This window comes from Narcine bancroftii, chromosome 14 (genome assembly GCF_036971445.1).
Source record: "Narcine bancroftii isolate sNarBan1 chromosome 14, sNarBan1.hap1, whole genome shotgun sequence".
Lineage (NCBI taxonomy): Eukaryota > Metazoa > Chordata > Chondrichthyes > Torpediniformes > Narcinidae > Narcine > Narcine bancroftii.
Genome location: NC_091482.1, coordinates 51,784,227 through 51,798,708, shown reverse-complemented (window position 1 = coordinate 51,798,708; position 14,482 = coordinate 51,784,227). Strand labels below are relative to the sequence as shown.

General features: G+C 41.6%; 1 protein-coding gene across 2 annotated transcripts in view; it reads right to left on the bottom strand.

Moving 5' to 3' along the window:
* The window catches only part of bnc1 (basonuclin zinc finger protein 1), a 107,664-nt gene that overhangs the window by 29,843 nt on the left and 63,339 nt on the right, over positions 1-14,482 (bottom strand). For both annotated transcript variants that reach the window (XM_069911532.1, XM_069911533.1), the window contains exons 2-3: positions 12,041-12,143; positions 8,984-9,219 (exon numbers count right to left, since the gene is read on the bottom strand). In XM_069911532.1, the coding sequence (XP_069767633.1) occupies positions 8,984-9,219; positions 12,041-12,143 (339 nt within the window). The remainder of the gene's footprint in view (positions 1-8,983; positions 9,220-12,040; positions 12,144-14,482) is intronic.

The following is a 14,482-nucleotide window of genomic DNA, read 5'->3' as shown; positions in this document are numbered from 1 at the left end:
GATAGAAGGAGAGAAGGAGAGGGAGAAGAGAGAGAGGGAGGAGACAGAGAAAGTGAGAGAGAGTGAGGAGAGAGAGATATTTAAAAGAAATTTGCAAGACAGTTGCTGAGAAGGTGCTTCCCCCTATCCAAATAGAAAATTTAATGAAAGAGACATTGGTTTCCAATCGAGAAAAGGAGGGAAGCAGAAGTAAAATCAATGAATTTTAGACAAGGACTGACAGACATCTACAAGGGAATTGAGAGGTTTGGGAGACAGCAGGAGAGTATAGACTAAGATTAATTTTGTCATGATCTTACCGAATAGAACCATAGAGCATTATGGCCTTCTAGTCTGTGCCAAATTATTATTCTGCCTAGTCCCATTGACCTACACCATCCATAGCCCTCCATACCCTCCCATCCATGTACCTGTCCAAATTCTTCTTAACTATTAAAATGGAGCCCACATTCACCACTTTAGCTGGCAGCTCGTTCCACACTCCCACCAGTCTCTGTGTGAACAAGTTCCCCCTCATGTTCCCCCCAAACCTTTCCCCTTTCACCCTTAACCCATGTCTGTAGGAAAAGTCTACATTTAATCTGTCTATAGCTCTCATAATTTTAAATATCACAACTCCCCTCATTCTTCTATGCTCCAGGGAATAAAGTCCTGATCTGTTTAATCTTTCCCCGTAATTCATTTCCTGAAGTCTGGCAACATCCTAGTCAATCTTCTCTGCACTCCTTCAGTTTTATTGATATCTTTCTTGCAGTTAGGTGACCAAAACTGCACACAGGAGAAGAGAGAGGAGAGGAGAGTGAGAGAGAGGGAAAGAGGGGGAAAGAGGGGGGAGAGAGAGAAGGAGAGGGAGAAGAGAGATAGGGAGGAAACAGAGAAAGTGAGAGAGAGAAGAAATTTGCAAGACAGTTGCTGAGAAGATGCTTCCCCCAGCACTGGGGTATCCAAATAGAAAATCTAACGAAAGAGACATTGGTTTTAAATGGAGAAAAGGAGGGAAGCAGAAGTAAAATCAATGAATTTTAGACAAGGACTGACAGATAACTACAAGGGAATTGAGAGGTTTGGGAGACAGCAGGAAAGTATAGACTAAGATTAATTTAGTCATGATCTTACCGAATAGAACCATAGAGCATTATAGCACAGAAACAGACTAAATTTGGTCTCACCAATGTCTTATACCAATTTACCACAACATCTCAATTCTGACACTTAATTCTGTGATTTATGAAGGTCAAGATGCCAAAAGCTCTCTTTACAACCCTATTCATCTTTGATGCCATTTTCAGGGAATTATATACTGTTCTTGCATTCCCAGATCTCTCTGTTCTACTGAACTCCTCAGTACCCTATCATTTACTGTGCATGTCCTTTCTTGGTTTAGACTTCCAAAATGCAACACCTCACACTTGCCTGCATTAACTTCCATCTGCCATTTGTTCAGCCCATTTTTCAAGTTGGGCCAAATCCATCTGCGAGCTTTGAAAGCCTTCCTCGTTGTCCAAATGTCCCATTAATTGCTCCAATACTTTTTTTTTAAAAACAAATGGTTCCCCCACCACTCAATAGCTCATTTCCTTTTTTTTATCCACCACTTCTAAGAAACCTTGCACACACTCCTTCAGAAAACAGAATCAACGTCATGAACATATGTCACAAAATTGTTTTGCAGCAGTAGTATTTTGTATTGCTGGTTCATTGAACATTCAGAAATCTGTTGGCAAGGGGGTGGGGGGAGGGGGAGGTGAAGCTGATTTTGTAACATTGGGTGTCTTTGGGGGGTCATGGGCTCGTGGATTGGATGGGCCCTTTACCGAGCTGTTTCTCAAAATTTATACATGATTTCACCTATTCCATACGAGTCTTGATAAAGGATTCACACCCATGTCCTTTGTTTCCACATGATTCCACCATCTGCAGCTTTTATGTTTCTCAGGACATAGAGTATCTTCTGTGTAAATTCAAGAGGGAAATGTTTGTGTGTATTTTGGTTAATATGGTTCATAGTGTGAAAAATAATTAAAAAAAAAAAGAGTCTGATGTCGGACATAAGGTAACTGATGGAACCAATTGTGGGCAATTCGGGCCCAGGGTTGGAGCAGTTGGCTTGGCAATCTTTGGATGTCAGTGAATGTCGACCATCTCTACTGAATTCTTTGTCTCAGGACACGGATCATTCCAAATGATCAAAGGAGGAACAGTAATAAGGCAAACTCTATCTGATGTACTGATGGCAACTGGCAAAGGACATCTGGACATCAGAATGTCCTGCTTCCAAAGATTAAGTAACAAACTTCCACCAGCGAAGTGAACATTATTTCACTTACGTCAGCAATTGTCAAAAATGTTCAGGATCATCTCTAGCTCAAGGAAAACCAGATGAAAAAAAATGTTTGAAGGTTTCCCATATTTATTGATGTGGAGTAACAATCCTGAAGGAGACCCATTTTTCACTTAAAGATGCATCTGGGAGAGCACCTGTATCCAATCCACACATACTGAAACACTTTGCAGTTTGTAAAATATTATCCAGCAGTGGAACCAGTATTAGTATTTACAGGAATTTGGATCATCCTTGCAAGGGACTCCATCATTATTTGCAGGTGGATGAACTGCACCAGATCCATCCATTAGGTACCAACATGTAGAAATGATCATGGAAATACAGCCCCGAGCCCAACTCATTCAAATTTCCCTCCTGTCTCCAGGACAGACATGGGGTACTTTCTCCATAACAAATCTACATTTTCACTGTCATTTTCAAAATGAATTGCTGCAAATTAAATAGAATTCAAGGATTTTGTGAAACTTTAAAACCGTAACAAAACCGCTTGATTTCAGACCTGTAATGAAAGCATTCACAAAAAGTTTACAAAGCATTTTACAAGATGGCTAGGTTAGTGTAACAGATATTGCAATGCTGTTACAGCACCAGCGACTGGGACCTGGGGTTCGAATCTTGTGCTGTCTGTAAGGAGTTTGTATGCCCTCCCCATGTCTGTGTGGTGCTCTGGTTTACTTCCACCGTTCAAAATGTACCGGTAGGTCAATTGGGTGGCATGGGCTCATCGGCTGAAAGGGCTTATTACCATGCTGTATGTCTAAATATAAATGTTAAAAAAAAACCTTGTTCACTAGCTTTAACAAAAGCAAGTGTAGTATTTGCTGGAGTTACAAACCAGCAGAAACTCCTTAGCAGTGATGGTCAAGGCCATTTCAGAGAGTATGGAAGGCTTCTTTTAAAAAAGGAGAATAAACATTTGCTAGTTGTGATTGGTGGATTTAATCACTGTATCTATCCACTTACCCATAAATGGGAGCACAATGGCTATTTAGAGCAATATGCTCTTTATGTGTCGAGGTTATTTCAGCTCACCCCTCATACAGAGCATAACTGATTGGTCTTTATGGATTGGTCCTACACCTCAGGTTACGGCCCTGATGGCTTTTCAAGGATTTTTCCAAACAAACCCTGACACAGTATCGCAGCTCCTCACAGACAAAAGTACCAGGGCCATCTTTCTGATGCATTCAGAGATGATGGTAAAGCATATCATCTGACATCACATGTTCACGTAATGGGAATGATCCTGGTTATTTTTCTCAAACAAATCGTGCCATTTGAAGGATAAACAAATGATGAAGGGTACTGAGTTTAAGAAAATGTGACTTCAATGCAGTTTCTTCGTGATTTTTTTTGTTCTTTGAGGGAAGAACAGACAAATGAAATCATATGTCATATGCTTTTAAATATTTTTATTTTAAATTAAAAGGCTCAGAGTCAGATTGATAACTCAGTGGAATTTCTTGTTTATTTTTATTGAGTGACAACATTGTTTGACGGGTTTAATGTATCTTAGATTCTGAACTTTAAATGAATGGGAGGGGAGGTAGGGAGGGTGGGAGGGGAAGGGTGGGGGGGGAGAAAACGAGACTGTATATATTTGAAAAGGAAAATGTATGTATCTTGATCAATGTGGTTTATAGTGTGAAAAATAAAAAATAAAAAAAAAAGAATCAAAGATAGTGTACTAAATACCTCTTTCCAATAGTTACAGAGAGAGGGACATAGCCAGGACCTTCCTGAGTTGTACATTTATTACATTTAGAGGTTATATTGGGATAAAATTTAGCTATTTGAACTTTGGAGTCGAGGGCCCTATTGACTACTTTATATTGTAGTAAGGAATGTCTAGCCCAGAGAGAAGATAAATGTTTCAAAATAGACTCCCATGTATCTTCAGCAAACATTTGTCGAAAGTCATGTTCCCAAACTTTCTTAATGTTAGATAAAGGACTATTGCTAGATCTTAATAGTAGTTCATAAAGACCTGAAAGCAGTCCTTTCCGATTAGGTCTAAAATGATATACTTCCCAGATAAGATTAAAATCTAAGTCTTGGGGAAGCATCAATGTTAAGGAATTTAAGAAGATCCTAATCTGTAAAGAGCGAGAAAAAAAAAACGATGATTTAAATTTGGCAGATAATTGGTCAAAAGAGGCCAAGTTTTGGTCCAAGAAAGATTGACCATTGAGTATAACTAATGTCTTGGACCGAAGGTTAAAAAAAAAAGGAAATAGGATAAATTAATAAAAAAATCTGTGAAAACCAAAATGTTTTCTAAATTGGAACTAAATACGCAAAGTGTGTCCAACAACCAAGTTATTAGTTAATTTGGAGACCAAAAAAGGCAAAGGTGCTCCAAATATTGAGATAAGAGAATGTTCTTCAATGGATTTAATCTCTCAATCAATCCATCTTGAGGCAATGAATATCTAGATATATCTGATGTTCGCTGCCCAATAATGAATTCTCAGATTAAGTAAAGCCAAGCCCCCATTTCTTATAGTATTTTGAAGGAAACATTTTTTCAGATGGGGATGCATATTTTTTTCCCTATAAAAAAGTAAATAAGTGAATCATACATAGGAGCCTTTTTATTGCTATCTTTGGAGCGAGTGGACCAATGGACTTAATTTTGATTCCATCTCAATCCCATGAAGTAGGTCACTTTGGCTTCTCCAATTGCTAGGAGGTTCATTCTACTGCGGTGGAAAGATGTTGTCCTTCCCACATATACACAATTGGATTTGATGACATCCCTCTCTCTCTCGATCAGTGGTTCTCAACCTTTTTTCTTTCCACTCACATACCACTTTAAGTAATCCGAATGCTATTGGTGCTCTGTGAATAGCAAGGGATTGCTTAAGATGGTATGTGTGTGGGAAGGGAAGGTTGAGAACCACTGCTCTAGACCCAATTGTTACTGAAATATTTAGCTTGAGAAAAATTGTCATTGGCCCATTTCCTTTGGAGTTATGGAACCGTGCACATAACGAGTCAATGAGGGACGATTAAAACAGTGGTTTTCAAACTTTTTCTTTCCACCCACATACCACCTTAAGCAATTGAAATTAGTCATTTTCACCTGACTTTGGCAGAAATTGCTCAGGTTGGGGTTAGAAATTTGATGAGGAATAGATGATTTTTTTTCTCCTTTCTTTTCCAACAGTTACATGGATCATACAAATCTTGATAACCGTTGTTTATCATTTGTCGTTCTATTTTATCTTTCCCTGAGCATTAGAACATATGTAAAGATGAAAAATACATTTTTATTTTAAATTTAGACATACAGCACTGTAACGGGCCAATTCTGGCCTACAAGTCCGTTGCCACCCAATTTACTATCCATGAACCTACCCTCCTCCCCCCCCCACTGGTACGTTTTGAACAGTGGGAGGAGACTGGAGCCCCCAGAGAAAACCCACACAGATATGGGGAGAACATACAAACTCCTTACAGATGGCGCCAGATTCAAACCCAGTTCCGGTCCCAATTGTTGCGCTGACTGCCACACTAGCTGTGTCGCCATATCAAGATGGGTTATGCAATTAAATTATGCATTAAGGTATCATAAACAGGAAAAGTCTAAAAAAACTGTATCCAAATTAGGGACGATTAAAACAGTGGTTTTCAAACTTTTTCTTTCCACTCACAAGCAATCCCTTACTAATCACAGAGCATCTATGGCATAGGGATTACTTAAAGTGGTATGTGAGTGGAAAGAAAACATTTGAAAATTTAAAAAAATCACTGTACAGGAGCAGGCCCTTTGGCACATGATGATGTCAGAACATGATGAGTATTCACGTGCCGTCTCAAAGCCTCTCAAATGTTACTATCGTATCTGCTTCCACCAGTACTACTGCCCATTCCAGGCACCTATCGATCTCTGTATAAAAAATCTTGCCCTGCATATCTGTTAATCCCACCCCCCGCCCTACAACTTTAACACACCATCCAGCGTGTCACCTTAGGAAATGATTCTGACCATCTCCCCTATCATAATTTTATTAACTTCTATCAGGTCGCACCTCAACTTCAGACGCTCCAGGTAAAACAGCCCAAGTTTGTCCAAACTTCCGCCACAATTCATATCCCCTAATCTAGGCAACATCCTGGTCAACCTTATCTTCCCAAAGCCTCCACATCCATCCTGTCATGGGGTCAACCAGAAATGCACAGTCTTCCAGTTGTGACCTCACAAAAGTTTTACAGAGCTGCAACATCATTTCCTTTCTCTGTACTCACTGCCCAAACCAATAATGCCTTCTTTACCGCCCGATTTACTTGTGTGGCCTCTTTCAGTGGGCCGCACCCCCACCCCTCCAGATCCCCCTACACATCTGTGTTTTTAAAGAGTCCTGCCATTAACTGTGTGCTTTCCCCATTCATTCAACCTCCCAGAGGCAATGCCTCACACTTCAAGGTTGGAAGTTCCTTTTAATGTCATGCAATAATTCATAAAAATTAACATGCCTGATATACTTCAACTTTTGCCTGCCATAAAAGCAAAGAGTCACCATTAGCATTACCTGCTGTCCCCCAATAATAAGAGAAATAGAAGCTACAGAAGAGAGTCCCTCAGAGACATTGAGTGTCCGTGGACTTGCCTCCAGTTTACCCCCAGCCTGTGCATTCTCCAGCTTAATCCATCTTATCCACCTACTCCCTCTTGCCTGTGGGACTCTGCGCTCCTCCCTCTGTTCCCCCACCCCCCCACCCACCATTTTGTTTGGGTGCCTGCCTACAACTTGCTCACAACTTGATGAAGGGCTCAAGGCCGAAACGTTGCTTATGTATCTTTATCTTTGCTACATAAAGTACACTGTTTGGCCTGCTGAGTTTCTCCAGCAGTGTCTGCAGGCTCTCATGTCTTACTCTAATCCATCCTTAGCTTGTGATAGGTTTCCAATCACAAAAGTTCTTCTTAATCTTCGTTTGTCATATTTCTGCCCATTTCTGCAATTGATTTATATCATGTTGCCATCTTTGATAGGCCTCTACACTGCTGTCATTTCCACCAATCTTTGTGTCATCTATAATCATACTAATCCACTCACCTACTTATTCACCCAAGTCATTTTTTTTTCTTTCACAAGCTACAGAGGTCCCGACACTGATCTCTGCAGAACACCAATGGTCACAGGCCTCTAGTCTCAATAATAGCCTTATTTGGGCTGGAGCTGATTTGGGCAGGGATTAATTATCTTCACATCACATTGCTGTAAAGTTTTTATATTGAATAATGGAAAAGGAAATGTGCTAGTAATTAACGCAATGATTTAGATCGCAGGGCTGTGACCGCCTCACAGCTCGTGTGACCAGTTCCATCATGATGGCTGGTGCTGTGTGTGTGAAGTTAGCACGTTCCACCCGTTACACTGTCAGTTTCCCTGTGGTGCTCTGGTTTCCTCCCCAACATGTCCAGATGACTGTGAAGAGATGGGTGGCAGCATCTGGGCGGGGGGTGGGGCAGGTGATGGGAGCGTGGGGAACATTGTTTTAAAAATGGGGTTAGTTGAAACAGATGCTTTATGATCTGTCTGGATTCGGTGGGCCAAAGGCTCTATTCTCTTTGCTTGATGACTCCATGATTGTGCGAAATCACCCGGCATGCTGTACACTGAGAAGGCAAAGGTGAAATGTGCAGTTGGTCACCTTCCCTTGGTTTTGTTTCAATGCAAAAAATTGTCCAGTGAATAATGAATGGAACTATAAGGAATGTGAGAATGGAGAAAGTTTTGAATAGGTGTATCTCAATTTAGTCCATTAAAAATAGGTCGAAATCCAATATATTGGTGAAGTAAAGTTTACTGCCCTCTGACTACACGAAACAGCATTTTCCAGTCCTCGGTGCAAAACTTACAGACATACAGCCAGACATAACATACATACAGACAAACAATAGGACAAGCATCCATATTGTTTTGTAAATATGAGAGTCACGGATGGTCAGTGTGAGCAGTTCCTTTGGTCGGTCAGCATTCTCACTGCCGTTGCACCAGATCCACACAAATTCTTATTGAGGGCAGGCTGCCAGAAACTGGAGAGAGTTAAAGGTAGTCTGTGGTCGAGAGCAAAACACAAACATGCTGGAGAAACTCAGCAGGTCATCCATAGGAAGTGAAGGGTGGCTAACGTTTTGGGCCTGGGCCCTTTGGTCCAGCACATTTGGGCATTGCAAATAAACTGGCCAGAGTTGCGAGCACAACTCAGGTCAACATGCAAACAACCCACTCTCCATCGACTCCATCCATACTTCTCACTGGAAAGCAGCAAGCAAATGAAAGGACAGTTCTCTCCCACCAGTCACCCTCTCTTCTCCCCTCCTCGCACTAGGCAGAAAATACACGACCTTGAAAACATGGACCTCCAGATCCAAGGACAATTTCTTTCCTTAACGAACTCTTAAATTGACGTCCCGTCAGTAAAAGATGCTGTCTTGATCCAACCTCATTGCAGCCCTTGCACTGGCTTCACTGTGCTCCTCCACAATATATTCTACACCTGTTTTTTTTTCTTGCAAGACCTGTTGTACTGTGTATAGGTTGACTGCCTGGATGACATGCAAAACAAAGTATTTCACTGTCTCTCAGTACACCTGACAATAAACAGATCAATTTAATGTTGAGTTACCTGGAGAATGTAACCACGGATGTAATCTTGCAGCGTCCATCCCAGAGAGTGCAAGATTTGGAGAACTTCTTCTTGCTTGAGAACACTGAATAGTCGATCCAACAGGATTTTGAGCCGAATTGGAATGGCCTGGGTTCCATACAGCATTAGACTACTAATATCAAAAACAACATTTGACTGGACAATCTCAAACTGACTTTGTTCATACAAGTGATTTACTCGTAGCTTGTCCAAGGCTGTGAGGAAAAATAAAAGAAGTATTTTAATAAATAAGACAAATCCTATGATTTTGACAAATGCAGTCTCAAAATAACAATCACAAGAAATAGAAGATTCTGGAATCTGGAGCAGAACCCAAACTGAAGGTTGAGCAACACCTGTCCGACCAGCCATTCTTAACGTGGATCCTATGGACCCCTGGGAGCCCCAGCAAAAGCCTTTTCTTTTCGCCTTACATAATTTTTTTTGAAGTAGTCAGTGGGAGAGGAGTACAGAAGAAACCAAAACTTGACTGCTTCGCAGTGAAGGGGAACAATAAACTTTGAGCATAGCAGAAATAAGATCGAGAACGACTGTGTAAAGAGTGCCATCTGCCCCGTACACTCATGGGGAACAAAAAACTTTGAGCATAGCAGAAATAAGATCGAGAACGACTGTGTAAAGAGTGCCATCTGCCCTGTATACTCATGGAGAACACAATGGTTGGCTGCCAATTTCCACTCTCGCTCCTTCAGATGGTCAATCCCTGACCCTTCACTTTATTTTTTGTGGATCTCTCAGTCTCTATCTCAAGAGATAGATGTTGATGGCCATTTCTCACCATAGATGCTGCTTTGCAGAATCCCTCCAACTTCAAGATCCCATCATCTGGAGTTTCTTGTTTCTCTTCATTTAATGGTCCTGGAGCTTTAATTAGGCATTGTTGGAGCAATATAAGAGGTTGAAGAAAGTTCACAGTGTGTCGCCTGCAGTTGCAAGGGAAAGAACTGCAGGGGTGGGTGGGGAGGAGAGTGGGGTTGATTTCTATTACAAGCCTACTGACACCCATGGCTATCTCAACTTTTCTCTGCCTCACCCACCTTCCTGTAAGAACTTTACTCCATTCTTTCATCTCCGTTATTATTTGCTCTGACGAAGAGCCTTTTTGCACAGTTGGCCTCTGAACTGTTATCTTCCTTTCCAAACTGTGGCTTCACTTCCACCATTGTTAACAAAAACTGACCCTATCTCATCTATTTCCTGCATGTCTACACTCATTCCCTCCCCTCTGGGATAGAACAAGGCTAAAGTTCCCCTGGCCGCCACTTTCCACCCCGCCACATTCCACAGTGTCCGCCACTTTCACAGAGATTCGACCAGCAGGCACAACTCGATCTACCGCCACATTCAGCATTGTACAGGGACCATTCACTTTGGTCCACTGTTCCATTCCCACCAATCAACCCCACTCTCCTCCCCATCCACCCCTGCAGTTCTGTCCCTTGCAACTGCAGGCGACACACTGTGAACTTTCTTCAACCTCTTATATTGCTCCAACAATGCCTAATTAAAGCTCCAGGAACATTAAATGAAGAGAAACAAGAAACTCCAGATGATGGGATCTTGAAGTTGGAGGGATTCTGCAAAGCAGCATCTATGGTGAGAAATGGTCATCAACATTTTGGATCTTGTAAAAGGGTCCGATCCAAAATGTTTCTCTCCTCGGATGCCACCTGACCTGCTAAGTCCCTCCATTTTCTTATTGTTTTGAACAGTCCCTCATATTCTAACTTTAAGAATACAAGGAATGGGTGCAGGAGTCGGCCATCCAGACTGCTCAGCCATACAATAAGATCATGGCCGATCTGATGAAGGCTCATCTCCACCTACCTGCCTTTTCCCCATATCTCTTAATTCCCCACTTATGTAAAGATCTATTCAACCTTGTCTTAAATATATGTACTGAGATCGCCTCCACTGCTTCAATGGGTAGCAAATTCCACAGATTCACCGCCTCTGGGAAAAGCAGTCCTCATCTCTGTCCTAAATCTACTACCCTATATATTGAGGCCATGTCCCCTTGTTCTAGTCTCCCCAACCAATGGAAACATCTTACCTCCCTCTATCTCATCTATGCCATTCATCATTTTGTACATTCCTATAAGATTCCTCTCATTCTTCTAATTTCTAGAGAATACATTTCCAGATGCTCAATCTCTCCTAATAGACTAATACCCTCATCTCTGGAATCAACCTGGTGAACTTCTTCTGCACCGCCTCCAAAGCCAGTGCAACCTTCCTCAAGTAAGGAAGCCAGAACTGTGCGCAGTTCTCTAGATGCGGCCTCACCAATACCTTGTACAGTCGCAGCATAACTCCCTGCTCCCAAATTCAATCCCTCTAGCAATGAAGGCCAACATTCCATTTGCCTTCTTGACAGCCGGCTGCACCTGCAAACCAACTTTTTGCGATCCCTAAACAAGCTCTCCCGAGTCCTTCTGCTTGGCCACTTGCTGCAATCGCTCACCATTTAAATAATAATCTGTTGTTCCATTTTATCTTCCAAAGTGGAATCTCACATTTACCAACATTGTATTCCATCTGCCAGACCCTTACCCACTCACTTAACGTTAAGACTGCATCTAAAAATACGCTTGCCTTCTCACCTCCCCAGAACTAAAAAATGTGAACTGTGTTTTTCTCTCCCTGTTCATGCTGCCTGTCCTGTTGAGAGTTTCTAGAATTCCTCCCCCCACCCCCCCACCCCCGCCACACCCTGGTTCATCATTATTAACTCCTCAGTTTGGGTAAATTTAACTGGATCAGATCCACCACTCATGAACTCTGCCTCCTTTCTCACGTTACAGCACGATCTCCCCTTTAAAAGCTTTCTGAGATACTTAGTATCTTAAGTATGAGATTGAGAGAGCATGCCTTCAGATGAGCAGGCATTGAAATCCCAGTGCCCAGGACATTGCAATACAAATCACAGATCATCAATTGACAGGCAGACTGTTCCACCATTGTAAGGATCTACAAATCTGCCTGAAGGACAACAGCATCTCCAGCGATCCTTACCATGTACCACCCAACCATGTTTGCAATGGTCACATTGACGCACATTGATCTTCCCTGCTTGGAAGCACTCACAGTTGCAGTTTACCAGTGTGCAGCGAATGGCCTGGAAATAGAGAAAGAGTGTTATCAATAAAGTTTTCTTCTGCAAAGCATGACTTTTAAATCAAACACATAAAATGCTTTAATATCTTAGCCATTAAACATTTGATCACTACCAGTGATTCTCGACCTTCTTCTTTCCACTTGCATCCCACTTTAAGTCATCCCTATGCCATCAGTGCTCTGATTGCTTAAGGTGGGATGTGAGTGGGAAGGGAAGGTTGAGAATCACTGCTCTAGACCCAGTTGTTACTGAAATATGTTGCTTGAGAAAAATTGTCACTGGCCCATTTCCTTTGGAGCGATGAAACCATGCACATAACGAGTCCATTAGGTATGGCTAAAACAGTGGTTTTCAAATTTTTTCTTTCCACCCACTCACATACCATCTTAAGCAATCCCTTATTAATCACAGAGCACCTATGACATAGGGATTACTTAAATTGATATGTGAGTGGAAAGAAAAAAGTTGAGAACCACTGCACTAGTCTATAGAATACTTAATTAAAATTAACAGCATTATTTAGAATGGCAATTGGTGACCTTGAATGTAGTATTTTAATTAAAGAATGCTACTCAACGCAAACATAGACTGGTCAATCATCAGATCATCCATTATGCAATATTGGAAATCCTCTGTCCCATGGCAACCTGTTTCTTCACATTCCCTTTAATTCATCAGGGACTTGTTTCCCACACTTTGTGCAGATACGACCACCAGCCTACTGCAGGGGGCGATCTCTGTACCTGCAGGAAGACCTCTTAAGGGCCGACTCCTCCTGTCAATCAGCCAACCTGAATATAGACCTGAGCCGGCCCCTCTTGAACCAGTCGCACGGGAGCCACCGAAGCAGGAATTGGTGTTCAGACTTTCATCTGAATACAGTCTGTTGTACAGTCTTTTGAGTTTTGTGGTTGCTCGCTGATACCTCAGTGCCCCACACTCATCAAGTGAAATATTTCTTTTTCTCCAGGGTAGCTTTTAAAAAAAAGTGAACTTAATACGGTGTGGGTGCATTAATAGGAATCTGATAGTTCAGAAAATCTGCCAATCGCAACAACCAACATGCAGCAGGTGATCAGAGTTTAATTTTTACAGAACATATTGAGATTTAAGTTACAATGAAACAGGCCAGGGATTACGGAATCAAATATTTTGGAATCAATGTATTGATTGAACATTGCACCTAAGTTTGTACTTTGGCAGGAGCCATACTGCAGCCTTCAGGACAATTACCATTGAGCTGTTACATTGCCTGATTCCCTCTACAGAATTTAGTAAAAGGAATTAATAAAAAAAAAATTAAATTTATAAATTTCAACATAGCACGGTAAGAGGTCCTTTCGGCCCATGAGCCCGTGCCATCCAATTACACCCAATTGACCTACGCCGCCCGTATGTTTTTGAACGGTGGGAGGAAACCATAGCATCCAGAGGAAACCCACAGAGACACATACAAACTCCTTACAGCCAGTGCCAGACTCAAACTCTGGTTCCTGGCTCTGTAACAGTGTTGCCCTAACCGCTACACTAAACGTTCCGCCCAAGTTTTGACAATATCTCTTTGGAAAAAAAAAATTCACTTTTCACAATGCGTGTCAAAAATATTAAACTTCAGGGTTTCATTTGAACTTTCCTGTAGATGACTTGTGATTGTGGAACATGCGTTTCAATTTTTAATCAATAAGTCTCAATCTACAGCTTTCTTAGCCAAAATGATCAGTGTCAGCTTTCCTGAAAGTTCATTTCAAGTATAAAATGGTGATTTTGGAACAAAAGAGTGGACAATTCCCATAACAAGGCAGCGAAGGAAGATACTCAGACACAGCTTTAAGACAGTTAACCAGTTCGACTGGCGGCCTGTTTTCTGTGTTATGAATTATCTGTAATCTTAGGGCCGTGTGCAAGGAAGAGCACACGGTTTAACCCAGAATTTTGTAACTTTTAATTTTAACTTCTAAGTGTTTCATAGATAATTTTTTGTAAAATCTTCTCATTGTTCTCTGGCTTTTCAGTTCTGGATTCAGCGCTGTGCCTTATACTTACACTGATTTAAATTAGTCTTTTTAATTTTTTTTTAATGATTGCAATATGAAGAGATGTACATTGATTCACCAATTCTCCTATTTAAGTTGGAGGCAGTTCTTCAGCAGATTTTTTCTTCTCTTTCAACAGGGTGAGGGAAAAGACTGATGCTGATGTGATGGCCAAGGGGTTGAGGACTCCGGGTAGCAGCAGACGGCACCAGAAATGGGGTGAACAACCCCTCCCCCCACAACACAGTTGAGAAGGAGAAGCAGAGACTCCTGCTGGAGACTGGGTCATGGGAATCAGGTATCGGA